Consider the following 16,150-nt stretch of genomic DNA (forward strand, 5'->3'; position numbering starts at 1 on the left):
CTGGCATTCACTCAGGCGCCAAACAGATTGCGTGGAGAATGAGAGGTTCTCTGCAGAATAGAGTACTGCAGAGAAAGGAAGTGAGTTTGTGCTTTTTGTCTTCCCTCTCAGTCTGTGTTGTTGCGTCATGGCAGGCGGCTGCTCTGGGATGACTGTGCCTTCCTCTTGTTCACTGACTGAGTCTCTGGAAGGGTGGGGCTTACTGGAAAGAGGACTATTCAGGACTCCTAAATCTATATCTGTTATGGAAATACCTGTTTGGCTCAGTGTGGTATAGGACAAATCAAAGACATGAGTAGAATCGAAATCTCAAAACCAAACAGAAAAAGACTGAATGGAGTTACAGTAAATCCATAAAACAGGTGAAGGGCTAGTCTTGAAGGGGAAGTGCTTGTCTTGAAGGGGAAGTGCTTGTCTTGAAGGGGAAGTGCTTGTCTTGAAGGGGAAGTGCTTGTCTTGAAGGGGAAGTGCTTGTCTTGAAGGGGAAGTGCTTGTCTTGAAAGGGAAGTGGTTGTCTTGAAGGGGAAGTGGTTGTCTTGAAGGGGAAGTGGTTGTCTTGAAGGGGAAGTGGTTGTCTTGAAGGGGAAGTGGTTGTCTTAAAGGTGAAGTGCTTGTCTGGACTGTTGTAATAGAGCCATACCTCGTAAACCAATTTGTTGTCCACTAATTGGCCAGAGCCAAAAGCGTCCTGAATGTGCACTGACTCACAGCTCAAGCTAAGAGTGGCAGAGACGTTGAGCTTTCTTGCTGTCGTTTTCTTTTGTGTGGTTGTTTAAAATCCATCGTATTTACCCCCTTCCTCCTTTCATCCTCCAGGAGGGTCAGCAGTTGATCCAAGAGAAGCCTGAGCTGAGCCCGGTGGTGAGGAGGAAGCTGGGGGAGATCCGGGAGTGTTGGCAGGACCTGGAGAGCACAACCCAGGCCAAGGCCCGCCAGCTGTTCGAAGCCAACCGAGCCGACCAACTGGTGCAGAGCTACACCAGCCTGGACCATCGACTGCACCAATTGGAGGGGCAGCTGGGCTACGTGGACCAGGGTCAGGACCTGACCACTGTCAACAAGCAGCTCAAGAAGCTCCAGGTCTCTTGTTCTTCTCTATATATGATTAAAATGATGGTCATTTGTTCGAAGTAGATCTGTTGGCGAAATGGGATACAGGGCATATTGAGAACAGGTTTGGCATATTGAGAACAGGTTTGGCTAAAGCCTTGTCATTTATTTCATCTAAAGGTGAACATTGCTGTCATTGTTGAAAGGAGTACTGATCATGCCACTCACTTTTATTACACTGCGCCGATACTAACGTTTGAGAATGTTCCGTTTGAAATTAGAGTATCAGATGGGTTGCCTTGCCGTGTCAGGCCCTAACAGTTCTCATGGTAGGTCAAGCACCTGCCATCTCAGTAATGGTTGTTGGCTGATAAATGCGTTGACTGGCCAAGGTGCTTGCGAGTACATCCTGGTGGAACAGGCGGTTTAAGAGACATGCAAAGTAATGTGCGAGAGTCTGGAGTTTGCCCTTAACAAACATAAATCTCTGTGACAGGGGGCTAAATAGGACAGGGCTTGGAGAAAATGAAGATGGCCCCGACCTATTTTCACCCTTTTTTCTAACAAAGATTCAACCTTTTGATCAAGAGTAAATAAAGCCCCCTGTCACAGAGATTTATGACTGATTTAAGAAGAAACTGTCAGTCCTATTGTGGTCCACCATGTCATTTGTATTACAGTTCATGGCCCATTACTTGTCTTCATTTGTCTTTCTAAAACTAGGCAAAACAGAAAGTACAAAATGACATTTTATGTTTAATACATGCTGGCTACACAATGAGACAAAATACTGCTAAAATAATGCCATCCAATATCTTGTCTACATCAAGGAGACAAGATATACAGTGTCTTGGTGTTATACCTCTGCCTTCTCAGCCCTCGCACAAACACAACTCATCATTTCATCAAGTATCTCTCATCATCTCCTACAGCATGTGGCTGCTAAGGCCTGATTACAGCTTCTTTCCAGCCCACCGTTTGCTTTGTGTTTGTTTCACCAGTCACACGCCCAAACGCCACCCAGGGGTACAGTAGCCTTCAGTTTATTTTTCAGTTGGATTCTCTGATCCTCTCATTTCTTTTTATTGTTTATTTTTCTTTCTTGGTCTCTTTTCTCTCTTTTTCGTTCTTTCTTTTTCCTTCCAAACTTCACTGCCACTCATCCTGTCCACTGTGTGTGTGTGTTACTGTTTGCGTGAAACGTTAAAAAAAATATTATTTAAATTCAAAGACCAAAGTTATTAAATACTATGATTCAATTTTCATGTTGTTTTTTTATTTCTTTTTTATTTGTCAGATTAACATGTGAATTCATGAAAGTATTGAGCAGCCTCATTCCAAAAAGCCCTTTGCATCTTGTGCTCTTTTATAAGTAATGATCCTTGGTTACCCCACTCCATCTCCCCCAGAGATCTCCCCCTGAATATTCCTGTCCCAAAATGAGTGTTACCGCCTCTGTAGTAAGAATTTACATCCCCCTCACAATTATCTAACATTTGGTTGGCCGCTCTGAAGGATCTAACTGCTTTCGCTTCTGATTCACTGTTATGACTGACTGAACAATAGAGCAACCTATCATGCACACCTACCTAGGAGAGCCATCAGTGGCTGTCTCCGCCAGGTTTCTGGCTGTCCCCTGGATACTCTATCTGTCTTTGCCTACTAACTCATCTTTCTTTACTTCTTCCTTTCTTTCATCTACCCTCCCTCCTTCCTTCTTTCCCTCCTTCTCAAATCATTCATGTTCCCTTTTGCTTCCATTCCCTCTCCTCTCACTCCCTGATCATTCTGTCGTTCCCCGTAGACTATGGAAAGCCAGATGGAGGAGTGGTACAAGGAGGTGGGGGATTTGCAGGTGGTGGCTGCCTCCATCTCTCAGCAGGGTCAGGTCATGGACACGGTCAGCGAGAGGCAGGCTGAAGTGGAGACACGCATTGTCCGCCTCATCGAACCGCTCAAGGAGCGCCGGCGCATTCTCCTGGCCTCCAAGGAGGTTCACCAAGTGGGCCGGGACTTGGAGGATGAGATAGTGAGTTACTCTTAAATTTGTTTTGTTAGTGAAAGACGTTCGCCTCGAAATGAACAACACAATGACCACTTGGTTGCAGTATAACCGAATCGGGCGTCGCAGATGTTTCTCAGGTCGTTTCTGACAGCTGCGTGTGACTTGTGTTTGTAGCTGTGGGTTCAGGAACGCCTGCCAGCAGCCACGTCCCAGGAGCACGGCTCCAGCCTACAGGCAGTGCAGCAGCTCATGAAAAAGAACCAGGTGAGGAGCGACTGTAGCCAACCCTGTGGGCTCAGTGCCTTTCCGTCCCACTGGAACTGATCCGACTGTACGCACTCTGTTTCCCCACCTCAGACACTGCAGAGAGAGCTGCAGGGCCACCGGGCGAGGGTGGAGGACGTTCTGGACCGGGCCAACGTCATCGCCTCCATCCGCAGCCCCGAGGCAGACTGTGCGCGGGCCGGCCTGGAGCAGCTCAACGGGCTGTGGGGCCTGCTTTGGGCCGAGACGGAGAGGAGGCAGCTGGTGCTGGACGCCATGTACCAAGCCCAGCAGTACTACTTTGACACGTCCGAGGTGGAGGCCTGGCTTAGCGAACAGGAGCTGCACATGATGAATGAGGAGAAGGGCAAGGTAGGAGGCTAGGGGCAGACCACCAGGGGGCGATGCTGTTCATCTGCCCAGTAGCAGCAAGTAACTCGAGTAAATCAAAGGCATTAACATTTTTATCTGCCAAGTTGTAATGCATGTGATTTTCAATCATTGTCCTGTTCTAACGGGCACATTCTGAGTCCGTTCAGACCCCAACAAAGTACCGGATTATGGCGTTTAGTTTTAGGCGGGATGTGTATTTTATTTTTCATATGTGAATAATCTATGTAGAGCCACTATCATGCCTCAATTAGCCATGAAATTCCAAGTGTAACAAGTGAGGGGTTTGATGGGGGCCTTTTTTCAAATGCCCATTTTGACTTGGCAGAGCCCCTTTCGAAGTGGCCAGTAATTGCAGATTTATTAAGATTATGAAGAATACAAATCTAAAGATTGCTTTTTTTTAAGATTATGAGTAGTGTCAGTATTACAAACAAAATACTTACTGTGGAGATTAACTGTTCTATTTCTCTTCCTTCAAAAACGTGTTTCTCTGACCCAATCCCACACCCTCAGGATGAGCCCAGCACTTTACAGCTGCTGAAGAAGCACCTGGTCCTAGAGCAGACGATAGAGGATTACGCCGAGACGATTGGCCTCCTCTCCCAGCAGTGCAGACAGCTACTGGAGATGGGACACCCTGACAGGTCGGTGCTGGTGTCAAATTAACTTTTAACCACTTCATTCTCATCCTAGAGTATTTGTGGTATCGCTTGGTAATAACTACTTTGACGTGTCTGTGTCAAAGAAACCTTTAAAATCTTAACTGAAACTGTCTATAGTATGAGAACCAAGGACCTCAGATTCTTACTTGATTGAACAGGACCCAGGCTTGGTTCAGTGTTTTTCCAGCTGGCTGCTGAAGAGTATGAACCATCCTAAGTTGACATTTTGTTTTGTTATCCGTGCAGCAGACAAGTGTTGACTTCTGAGATGAGATGGTTTGTACAGGGCCAGCTGAGTAGTAACCCTTAATAAATTGCAGACAGGCATGCGTGATGTGACCACTGTAGAGAAGGGAGTAATATCCAATACAATATAGGTTAGTCCATTGACTCCCATGGCCCTGTTATGGGACTGCAGCGAATCACCGTCACAGACAGGTCAATAGCGCCGGGCCCATCTCGGCCAACCTGTTATGGAACTGCAGCGAATCACCGTCACAGACAGGTCAATAGCACCGGGCCCATCTCGGCCAACGTCTTAGCTATACGCTGTTTGGACCTGCATTTCTGCAATAGCATAGGCTTGTGGGTTGTCTGCGTTTGTTTCGTGTTGTTCAGTTTACTTTTCCTGTTTTCTCTTACCCCTTTTCCTTCTGGGAAGTTGACATTACTGTTTAAACTTAAACAACAGTTTTACATTAAAATTTTTTACTTTAGGAACTCAGCCGTCGTGCATTGCCCCTTTAATTTCAACATTGTGTGTATTACAGTGAACAGATCAGTAAACGCCAGTCTCAGATGGACCGGCTGTACGTGTCCCTGAAGGACCTGGTGGAGGAGAGGAAGTCTCGTCTGGAGCAGCAGTACTGGCTCTACCAGCTGAACCGCGAGGTGGACGAGCTGGAGCAGTGGATAGCTGAAAGGGAGGTGGTGGCCAGCTCGCCAGAACTCGGACAGGACTTTGAACATGTCACGGTTAGTGTTTTTAATAAAAAAATTTAAAAGTAGCATTTTCAGAATCTTGCAGGAAACTGTCTATAATAGTCCGTTATGGTCACTCATAGTTCTGGAAGGAAAATGGTTCCAACCAAGTTCTAGGGTGTAGCTAATAGACTATGAGTGTATATTGATCATACTTTTAATAATATCCTGTTCTCTCGTCCCCCCCCAGATCCTGCAGGAGAAGTTCACTGAGTTTGCATCAGAGACGGGCAGTCTGGGTCAGGAGCGCGTGACGGCAGTCAACCAGATGGTGGATGAGCTGATTGACTACGGCCACGCTGACGCCGCCACCATCGCTGAGTGGAAGGACGGTGTAAATGAGGCCTGGGCCGACCTACTGGAGCTCATGGAGACCCGGGCCCAGATGCTGGCCGCCTCGCACCAGCTCCATAAATTCTTTGCCGACTGCCGCGAGGTAACATTTACGCCATGAGGGGGGAAGCTCAATAATGGGCGCTGTGTTTGCACGCGTCTCCAACTGTCTTTTGTCACGTGGTGTTTCAGGTCTTGGCCCAAATCGATGATAAGAAGCGGAGACTGCCCGAGGTGCAGGCGTGCCAGGGTGGCAGTGCCAACACCAGCACCCTGCAGAGGCTCATGCACAGCTTTGAGCATGACATCCAGCTGCTCGTCACCCAGGTACAACCCCGCCCACCGTCACTTTATTTACATATTGTTGTTAGGTTTTTCTCGTGGTGTAACTTGGGCTGCAGCAACTAATCAATAAGAATCAATAATGTTGATATTAAAAGTTGTTGGCAACGAATGTCATTATCGATTTGTTGGGTCTTACACTAGACACAGAAAAAAAAAAAATATGTATGGGACAACTTTACATTGAAGAATTCAACTAAAAAAGGTTTGTTCATCTCGAATGCATGGCTGAGTTAAAGTTAACGTCATGCAACTCCGGCTAACTAAGCATTCCCAACGTTACGGATGAATGAACCCATTACAGTAGTGCCAAATTTGGCAAGTTTCTTTATTTCTCCACAACTCTGTAAGTACTAAAGTTCCTGTAACACAGTCATATTTGCATATACTGTGATTGACCTCCCCTGGACCCAGGTGAGGCAACTCCAGGAGAGTGCAGGTCAGCTCAGGACCGTCTACGCCGGTCAGAAGGCCGAGGCCATTGCCAGCCGGGAACAGGATGTGATGCACTGCTGGAAGGAGCTCTTGACCTCCTGTGAGGAATGCAGAGTGCAGATCACCACGGCGACGGACAAACTGCGGTTCTTTGGTGTGGTGCGAGACCAGATCATGTGGATGGACAGCATCATCTGCCAGATTGGCACTGGCGAGAATCCGAGGTATATCAACAGAAACGTTCATGATGGCATTATTTGGATGTGACGTGCATCATACTGCTCCACTCATATGCAGATCTTTGTACAAGTTCAAAGACAAGTATGGATTTATTATGGCGTTATCATTAACCTTATTAAGAACTTAACTCATGTTACAAAATGCCCACCATTGAAGGGCACACAGATAATGAACACCATAATGAAAACATTTCAATCAATATACTGGAAACAAATTGGACCATAGCAGTTAACAGTATTTATTTGACACCACTGAGTGGCCCTTTTTACATGTATAAAATGGCCGCCCTAGGGGTGTATGTATATGGGGCTGACCTGGCCCTTGTATTTCCGGGTTTGTAACCCCGTGCCCTTCTCTCACTGTCAGCTTTCTCCCCAGCGATATAACAGGCTCTGGACTCTCTGGTCCTTTCAGGGATGTGTCCTCAGTGGAGGTACTGATGAACTACCACCAAAGCTTAAAGAGCGAGGTGGAGGCGCGCTGTAAAAGTACGCTGCAGTGCATCGAGATGGGCAAGACACTTTTGGCCGCACGCAACCCTGCTGCTGAGGAGGTAATGACGCTGACTACCTTACCCAAGGGTCCGTCATAGAAAATAGAGGATGATAATGTAGCAGTTTGGATTATGTTTACACAGTCAGTACCTTTAAAATGCCCATCTGTTTTCAGATCAAGGAGAAGCTGGATAAGGTGGTGGCCAAGCAGTACGAGCTGTCTGAGAAATGGGACAGACATTGGGAGCTCCTGCAGCACAGTAAGTAGCTGGTAATGTACTTGAATGTCCTTTCTGTCATCTTGGGCAAATTGAGACCCAAAATCAGCATTCATTCTTGTTCTGCAGGGTAAAAGAAATGGCTTAGCTGTTTTTTTGCATTAAATGATCTTATTAATAGCAAATAGAGAAAATAATAGGAACAAAAATTGTTTGGAATTGTAATATTTCCATGTCCGTTCAATGCATAAATATTTACTTAGAAAATAAAATAATTGGTAATGAATATTACATGGAAAATCTTGTTTCTTACTAACAATATGTACCTCAAAACATTGGTTGCTAATATTTCCAGAGATTTGGTTAATTCCATGATTTTAAAATGTTCCTCATTTAAAATCCTACAAATTCTACCATAATGGCTCATGGCTGATAGATTTTAGACTTTAGATTGAAATCATCATGGTGACAACCATAACATTTTATTCTCACAGAATATTATTTTATGTTCAAATATGTTTTTTGTAATTAGATGTCAGAGTCACACAGCAACACAAGCAATAGATTGTGCCACTTTGAATACTCTACCACTTGAAGAATTTACAATGTGTGAAAACTAACGTAAACTCAGATCCTTTGTTCTGTCAATGATGAAAATTTTTACAATTGTTTGTATTGAACTTTTATTCCTAGAGGCAAACATTTTTCTTTTGAATATCTGTTGTCAGCCCTGTCATATAACTGTCAACTCTGTCAATGTTTGCTATCCCCAAAAGATGTATTTTATGTGAATATTATTCAAAATGATCACTACTCCAGTATATGCTTAAACTTTTGAAGTATTTCTTTTGTAAGATTGAATGAAGTTACCTCTGGCATGTTATATTGTGCTATAGAACAAAACATTTAAGGAAGATTTCATTCCATGACACGGACATGAATTTAGTAGCAAAAAAAAAAAATATTTGGGATAGCAGATATTTTGTTCTAGCCATTATAAATATGTTTAAATTACCTCCTAATATATTTTAGTGAAAAAACCATAGACTTAGTTGGCATTGTTTTGCATGATTAGCTTTAATTAACCCTAAAACACAGTATCTCTTGAACCATTCGCGCAAACTTTGTTTCACGTCTTTAAGCCATCCCAACTTAAAATTCTTACTGAATGTGACTATGTTAATAAGACTAAGTTGCATAATTAGTGTTAATTAACCTTAAAGCACAACTTCTTGAACCACTTTCCATTGTTCTCAGAACGTGTTCATCTTTCCTCTCTACACCAGTGCTGGAGGTGCACCAGTTTGCCCAGGAGGCAGTGGTGGCCGAGGCCTGGCTCACAGCTCAGGAGCCCTTCATCAATAGCAGTGAGCTGGGCGCCAGCGTGGACGAGGTGGAACAGCTCATCCGCCGCCACGAGGCCTTCCGAAAGGCAGCGGCCACCTGGGAGGAGCGCTTCAGCTCGCTACGACGTCTCACCACGGTTCGTCGATCCGTCACTTTCTCAGCGCAAAGGGCTTACAGCTAAAAACAATCCACTGAGTAAATAACTTTGGAAACACGTCTTTCTTTTTGAAAAGGTGCTGAAAAGACCTTATCCAAATTATTTTGTTTCCGTGGGAAACAATAAAATGCTTGAGCACAGTGGATGGGGGAAAAACTCCCTAGAATGGCAAGAAGCTTGGAAGAAATCTCAATTCCTGTCATGTCCAAATCTGAGTGCCGCCATAATTCAGTGTTCCTTATGCTTGCATTTTCATGGCATTATCTGAATAGTACATGGAATTTACTCTTTAGTAAATTGTACACGCCAAACATACATTATTAAAATTGCACGTATCCTACATTCAAAAACATGTTTAAAATAACAGACACCTACTGAACTTGTTTCTAAAAAAAACAAGAGGACGTTTTAAAAAACAAGAGCATGTTTAAAAAAACAAGAATACATTTTCAGAATGATGAGCACGTTTTATTAAAAAAGAATCATTCAATGTCACCTCCATGGCTCCGTAGACACCAACACATTTTCATAAAACGTTTTTTCCAACTATAACATTACATAAACATTTCTGTCAATTAGTTGACTCCCCTGTCCAGAATTACTTACAGTAGTGAGTGCATACAGTTCTGTCTTAACTGGCAGAGGGGCAGGATTTAAAAAATATATATACTGTATTGATCAAAACCTGATAACCTCACCCATTTCCTCTGCGAGAGCGAATCAGAAAGCAGGGTTAGGTACATTTAGTATAGGATTACTTAGGCTCCATCCAGATTCAGGTTAGATTAGCTAGCTAGATACCAGTAAATAAAGGGATTGCAAATAAAGGGATTATACTGTTTCCAGGTGGAGAAGCTGAAAGCGGAGCAGAGTAAGCTCCCACCCACCCCCTTGCTGGGTCGTAAGGTGTTCCTGGACCCCCAGGAGATATCCCCTGCACGCAGCCATGGCTCCCCCCTGATGAGACACACCATTTATGAGCAGGTGGCGCCCAGAGCTGACAAGCCCCCCCAGGAGCCCTCGCCCTCCTCCGTGGCCCGGCGCCTAGGCTCCACCGTGGCTAATTACACCCCTGTCATGAACGGCGCCAGCAGCTACCGCAGCAGCCTGGAGGCCCGGGCCAGCCTCGCGGCGGGAGGCGTGGTCGGAGTGGCAGCTGGCCTGGGAACAGCCGCAATGGAAGCCCGGGGGGTGGCGACAGGTATAGGGACCACCGCTGCCATCGAGGTCCGAGGGTTGGCAGAAGGATCGGTTACCCCCGCGGTGGAGGCCAAAAGCATGGCCGCGGGCTTGGCGACCGGTGCGGCGGCCGCCGTCGAGACGAAAGCCTCGCCGTACCTCCGGCAGCCGAAGATCAAACACCTGGACGACATGGTGACGCCGATGCTGGTGGCCTGTCGGCTGGAGAAGGCGAGGGAGAAGGAGGTCAGAGAGAGGCAGCAGAGGGAGAGGGAGAGGGAGACTATCCTAATGGAGCCGGCGCCGGTGATGCCAGTGATGGCCGAAGTGGTGCTTCAGGAGATGGGGAGGGAGGGGAGGGAACGGCTGAACAGCGAGCCCAGCAGCAGAGACCAGCGGGCGGGAAGCAGCCGGTCAGAGCCCCACGCGGACCACCAGCAGAGGGACAGGGACCGGGACAGCCGGGACAGCAGGGACAGTCACAGGGAAGCCAGGCTGGAGCGCCAGCACTCGAGCGAGGCCCTGATGATCCAGGCACGGCGGGACGAGCTGCCCCAGGAGGTGTGGCGGGAACGGGCCGAGCGCAAAGAGAGGAAGCTGGAGAGGCAGACGTCCAGTGAGCAGGAGGGCCACGTACACGAGGGCCGAAGGAGAGAACGTCACCGGATGGAGAGACAGGAGTCCAGCGAACACGACACAGCCAAGGAGCAGTCCGACAGACGCTCTACGTGAGTACCAGACTGTGACCTTAGGGGTTCCTCAGGGCTGAATGCAGAAGGGTGGCTCACCGTTTCTCTTGGCTGGTTACAGGGAGAAGCGGTCAGGAGGACAGACCTTGTTTGACATTGTGGAACAGCTGCAGGAGAGGGAGGCGGCACAGGTCTGTCTGCAGTTCACCTGCTTTCCTCGGCGTTATCACACAGGTCGTTGTTGTAAATATGTAAGGGTCAGGAAAACGTGTGCTGGCTAAGGTGTTCCCTCTCTCTTCTCTCCTCAGGCTAGAGGCGAGATCCCTAAAGTGCCAAACGGCGTGCCAGAGAAGTCTTCTGGTCGTCCAGACCGCCCGCGAGCACGGGACCGCCCCAAACCCCGACGGAGACCCCGGCCCAAGGATCCCTCAGCGGGAGACGCCAACATCACCCGGCGGTCGCGCTCCGCACCAGAAGCAGCCCAGAGCCTGAGTCCATCCGTCCCCCAGCCACCCACCCACACAGCCCACCATGAGGGCTTCCTCTTCCGCAAACTGGACATCGAGACCCTGAAAAAGAGCTCAAACAGGTGGGATGACGTACCAACAACAAGGCATGATTTGTTTAGCATGCTAAGCTAACAATACGACTTGACTCTACCTGATAGACTGTTCAATTGGTGCATGACACAGGCATTAACATATGTTCCAGCGTTTGATTGGTGCCATAGGTCTGGGTCGACATATGCTCCAGCATCTTATTGGAGCTTCGGCATTGCTCAGACATATGTTCAGGCATTCCTATTGGAGCTGACAACTTGCGTTTACATATGTTCTTGTAACCTATTGAAAATAGAATTCTGGGTTGACATATGTTTTAGCATTCTATTTTCTAAAAAAAAAAATAGCTATTTGCTTTAACATATGCTCTTCTAGCATTTTATTGGAGCTTCAGATCTCTGTTTAGCCTCTGATCAGAAGTGTATCAGAATGAGTGTTTTTATTTAACTAAGAGATAGTCACCAGCCATTCCACTGCTTGTGACATGCATGGTGCCTAACCAATACAGTCCGGCTGGAGAGTAGTCTGGTTGATTGATGTTGTTGCTTGGCCAAAGGTCGGACCTGACACTGATTCTGGCCCGACCCATGGCCAGTACAAGTTATGCCACCATAACCAGGCTACCCGCACAGGTCCCTGTAGCGAACACATCACGTTGCTTCCTCCCGAGAGACGTTTCGTTCAGTCGGCCATGCTTGGTGGCCCGCCCTGGGTCTCTGGCCCTGGAGGCTGAACCGTCCGCCTCTCACTGCTGCACTCCCCCCCCCCCCCCCGGAGTTCATGGCTGACATGCAACACTACAGACTCATCCCGCGGATGAGTCCGGCTGCTCACTCACCAATTGGACGAATGTTTCTGATGTACATGTAATGCTAAATACATGCCAAGGTAAACGCCCAGCTTTTTACGCGTCCACTCTGAGTTGCCTCGAGAGGTGAGGTCAGTGTTCACTCACACCCCTGCTGTCATTTAACCAGACTCTCCGTCTTTTCCCTCTCTCCTGTTGCTCCTTGCTGCTGGCTGTTCTTCCTGCATCTCCACAAAGGTAAGCCACGTGTACGTGCCTCTGCACGCTACCGTCTGCGGTGTGTTGTTTGTACGGCAGTGTCCCCCCCCCGCTTGGCCCGCCGCGGCTGATCGTCTCGATCGCCCCCCAGGTGAGTGAGGTTAGGTAGTGTTAAGGCCATGGTTAGTTTTTGCTGAACGCGCCCCATTTCCCCCCAACCCACAGCAGATCCTGGGTCAACCTGTACTGCGTGCTGAACAAAGGAGAGATAGGCTTCTACAAGGACGCTAAGAACACCAACACACCTTACAACAACGAGCCCATGCTCAACCTCGGTCACTGCCACTGCGATGTCACCCTCGGATACAAGAAGAAGAAGAACGTCTTTACACTTAAGTTAGTACAATGCCTTCTCTGTGCACACTGTAAGGATGACCCTAGTGTCCGTCACCCTCAACGTCTCTGTCTTCCTGTTTCAGAACAAAGGACGGGAGTGAATTTCTGTTCCATGCAAAGGATGAGGTAAGAGGCGTTCAAAAGTTGACTCCTTGTTGTCTCAAAGTGTGGCAATGTGATTCCGCGTTGTTTGTCCATGTGCCAAATAACTTTATTTCTGTTTTTCTCTTTCCCTTTCTTGTTCTTTATCATTCGTCCTGCCCCATGCTCTCTCTCATCTCGATTTCTCTCTCCGAGTCACAGGATGATCTGAAGGCCTGGACAACCACCATCAACAGGAGCATTGCAGAGCATGAGGAGATTGCCAAATGGGGCCAGCCCCAGCCTACTACCTCATCCACGGACGAAGGCACGCGTCGCGAAGGCAGCAAGGCAGAAAACAAGTCAGAGCGTGGCGAGAAATCTGACCGGGGAGAGAGGGTGGAGAGGGCCGAGCGCTCTGAGAGGTCAGACAAAGGGGAGAAATCGGACCCCAAGCGCTCAGAAAAGTCAAGCAAGAAGAAATTAGGTTAATGTGTTTGGCTGGTGAAAGATAACTTTCACCTCATCCCCAGATAAGTTTAGTGAGAAAATGACAGGAATATTTCCCTTGTGAACTGACAGGATGGATTTATATCTTTACCTCAGTTGCTCTGAGGGTGTCAGACCTGGGCACTATCACCTAATGGCTGGCTTGTTCCACCTATTGCCCTCTGGTGGTGAAATTGGTGCTCTGCAGATGCTCCTTCCAGTAAGTGTGTGATGGACACACCGAATCAGTTTGTGTTACCGCTGGTAGTGTGTAAAGTAGCTCATAATGTTTTCTGTTTCTTTTTTTATAAGATGAGCTGTGTCTGTTTGTAACTCTTGTCCATACATTCGTCTGTTGTATGTCTCGAACATACAATCTTATACTCCCTAATGAAAGAGAATGAAATATGCCAAAATGTTTTTATCAACTGGCCTCTTTTTTGGAGAACACTTCTATGTTGTTATTTTTTTTTTATATATTTTTGCTCATTCATTTTGCCATTATTCCTTTTTGGGCTTTCTTTAGTCACCTACAGTGTAAAACAGTGATATCGTCGATCTAATCCAAACTGAATTGGTAAAAACTCCACATTGAGCTAGGAGATGGAGAAGAGGTCAGTAACATCAGAGAGCTGGTTTTGTTGTTGAATGGATGAGCTGAAACTTTGACCCAGAGGCTATGTACCCACAGCCATAGTCAGCTATGCCTTCATCTGGGGCCCCAATAGGCCCCCCAGGACCCAGCAGCCATTGCCATCCAGCACCGGAAGCACAGTACTGGAAGCCCTCTAGCAAGACATCAAGCCTCCTCCTTCCGGCCATCGGACAGTCTTAACCTCACTCAACATACCCAGTGAACGTTATTTGTGTCCATTCAGAAAGTATGACAATGCTTTTTATAGACAGTCTAAAATAATAAGTTGTGTGTGTGTGTGTGTGTGTGTGTGCATGCATGTTCGTGTGAAGTGTGTGTGTGTGTGTGTGTGTGTGTGTGCGTGCAGATGTGGGTCTGTTCTGCTGCTCACCACTCCCAGGGTTTTCATAGCTCAGGTTTTTTTGTTCACATCTGCATCCTCAGTTCTCCCTCAGTCTTCCAGTTCCACAGGGGTTGACAAGGACACACAGCCGATCGCTCGTTCCAGGGCCTCAGGAGTGCAAGTCCATGTCAGACGGATGTAAAGAAAAGCCTCCTAGCTTCTGGATGAATGACTCACGTGGTTGCATGTCCTGCATGGGATAATTCCCTTGTTGGGATGCTTTGCACAGTGGCCTAGTCCTCTGTTCCTCTCCCAGTGTGTAGCTCTCAGCAAAGATGTTCACATTTGTTCATCTCCATGCATCAAAGAATAAATTGATCAGTTAAGCCATATTTGGTCTTAGGAAGTCTTAGACTATGAAAGCCAGTGGCAAATCGTGTTGTAACATCAGAGATCTGTACAGAAGTGATGTCGAGATAGTGCAGCGCAAATATCATGAAATCTTTTCTGAGTAGCTTTTTCTACCTTGTTTTTTTTTTAATGCATCTATATAGGCCTGAATGCCAAATCAATGCAATCCATAGCGCATGTTGGACACAAAGAGGAAAGGATCAGCAAAACCTATTTTTTAATTAACATAACCATCACATTGAATGTGACCTTCATTGTGAGATTTGTACGACACACTTTGTTGAGTTGCATAACGTAACATCTACTGTAGTGTAGTGGGAAGATACTAGCAATAGACTGCTATTCTGCTGAGTCCGTACATGCAGGGGTTTCACTGTGCAGTATTCACTACTACCTATTGTTATGAGCAGACTCCTCTTGCTTGGGCGGCTCATGTGGAGGATGTCTCGTTCAAAAACAATATGCTCAATAAAAACTGATTTGGTTTCAAATGAACGCACGTTACTCTCTTGGTTCAGATTTGAAAATTGTTTGGATGTCTCTTTCAGTCTGGAGGTTTTCCGTCTCTGAATGTTATCCACATTCTGAAAGGTTATACACCACTGAATCCTCCCTTTACTGCTGTCACAGATATCAGATGTGTTTGCCATAGTCTCACTCTAAACACATGGTGTGCAGTCAAAGTCTTATGGTGGCTTAGGGAGAGGTTGACAGGAACTTACTGGTGATGATGACAATAGAGAATTTATGCAACTTTTCCTTTGCACTATAATCCTCCCAGACTGCACTCTAATCCTCCCCGACTGCACAGTGCTATTGCCTGAGGAGAAGTGGTGCTTCAGGGTCTGACAGGGGAATGTATTTATTTGACTACTGAAGAAAAAATTCATTTTCAGTAATGAACATTAAGTGCAGCGGCCTGAACAGCATGAGAGTGTATTTTCAATCATGATATGAGATATTTGACATTCCAGTTAGTCTTGCTTGTTATACGTTACAAACACATGAAATTCCTGCTATGGTGCATGAAGAACACAAGTTTCACACTACAAACATGGCTGCATAGCATTATATCCAAATATGAATGCGTCATCCAGCTTCTACCAGGATAGATAACCGGTAGTCAAATATGGACCAGTAAGTACGCTTTCATGGCCAAGGTCCATGTTATCTTGTACTTTTTCTGTTTCACTGGATGCAATTTGAGCTTATAGACTTCCAAATTACAAACCAGCTGGACATTGTTAATACACAGAAAGCACAATTTTATAACCTACAGGTAATGTAACCTACAGGTAATATACAGACAAGCATTGTCTTGTCACAGGCAGGCTGGTGAAAGTAATCCTATTATTGAAACAATGCATCTCTATTAGCTACACATACCTTATGTTTTAGTTTTGCCAGATTGTTGCATAACTGGTCATTAGGGTGTGATGTG

At 46.4% G+C, this 16,150-nt stretch overlaps 1 protein-coding gene across 9 annotated transcripts in view; it reads left to right on the top strand.

The window, feature by feature from the left end:
* The window catches only part of LOC105023069 (spectrin beta chain, non-erythrocytic 4), a 61,797-nt gene extending 46,593 nt beyond the window's left edge, over positions 1-15,204 (top strand). For 3 of the 9 annotated variants that reach the window (XM_020050063.2, XM_020050083.2, XM_010891963.3), the window contains 18 exons: positions 817-1,080; positions 2,855-3,079; positions 3,230-3,319; positions 3,413-3,691; positions 4,226-4,356; positions 5,145-5,349; positions 5,546-5,791; positions 5,881-6,015; positions 6,445-6,689; positions 7,072-7,258; positions 7,375-7,459; positions 8,704-8,900; positions 9,768-10,828; positions 10,911-10,980; positions 11,098-11,378; positions 12,581-12,751; positions 12,835-12,877; positions 13,049-15,204. In XM_020050063.2, coding sequence (XP_019905622.2) covers positions 817-1,080; positions 2,855-3,079; positions 3,230-3,319; positions 3,413-3,691; positions 4,226-4,356; positions 5,145-5,349; positions 5,546-5,791; positions 5,881-6,015; positions 6,445-6,689; positions 7,072-7,258; positions 7,375-7,459; positions 8,704-8,900; positions 9,768-10,828; positions 10,911-10,980; positions 11,098-11,378; positions 12,581-12,751; positions 12,835-12,877; positions 13,049-13,324 — 4,191 coding nt within the window. In that variant the 3' untranslated portion in view covers positions 13,325-15,204. The other 6 variants (XM_010891962.3, XM_020050068.2, XM_020050073.2 and 3 more) reach the window with 6 other exon arrangements.
* The last annotated feature ends 946 nt before the right edge of the window (positions 15,205-16,150 follow it).

Source organism: Esox lucius, chromosome 1, assembly GCF_011004845.1.
Source record: "Esox lucius isolate fEsoLuc1 chromosome 1, fEsoLuc1.pri, whole genome shotgun sequence".
NCBI lineage: Eukaryota > Metazoa > Chordata > Actinopteri > Esociformes > Esocidae > Esox > Esox lucius.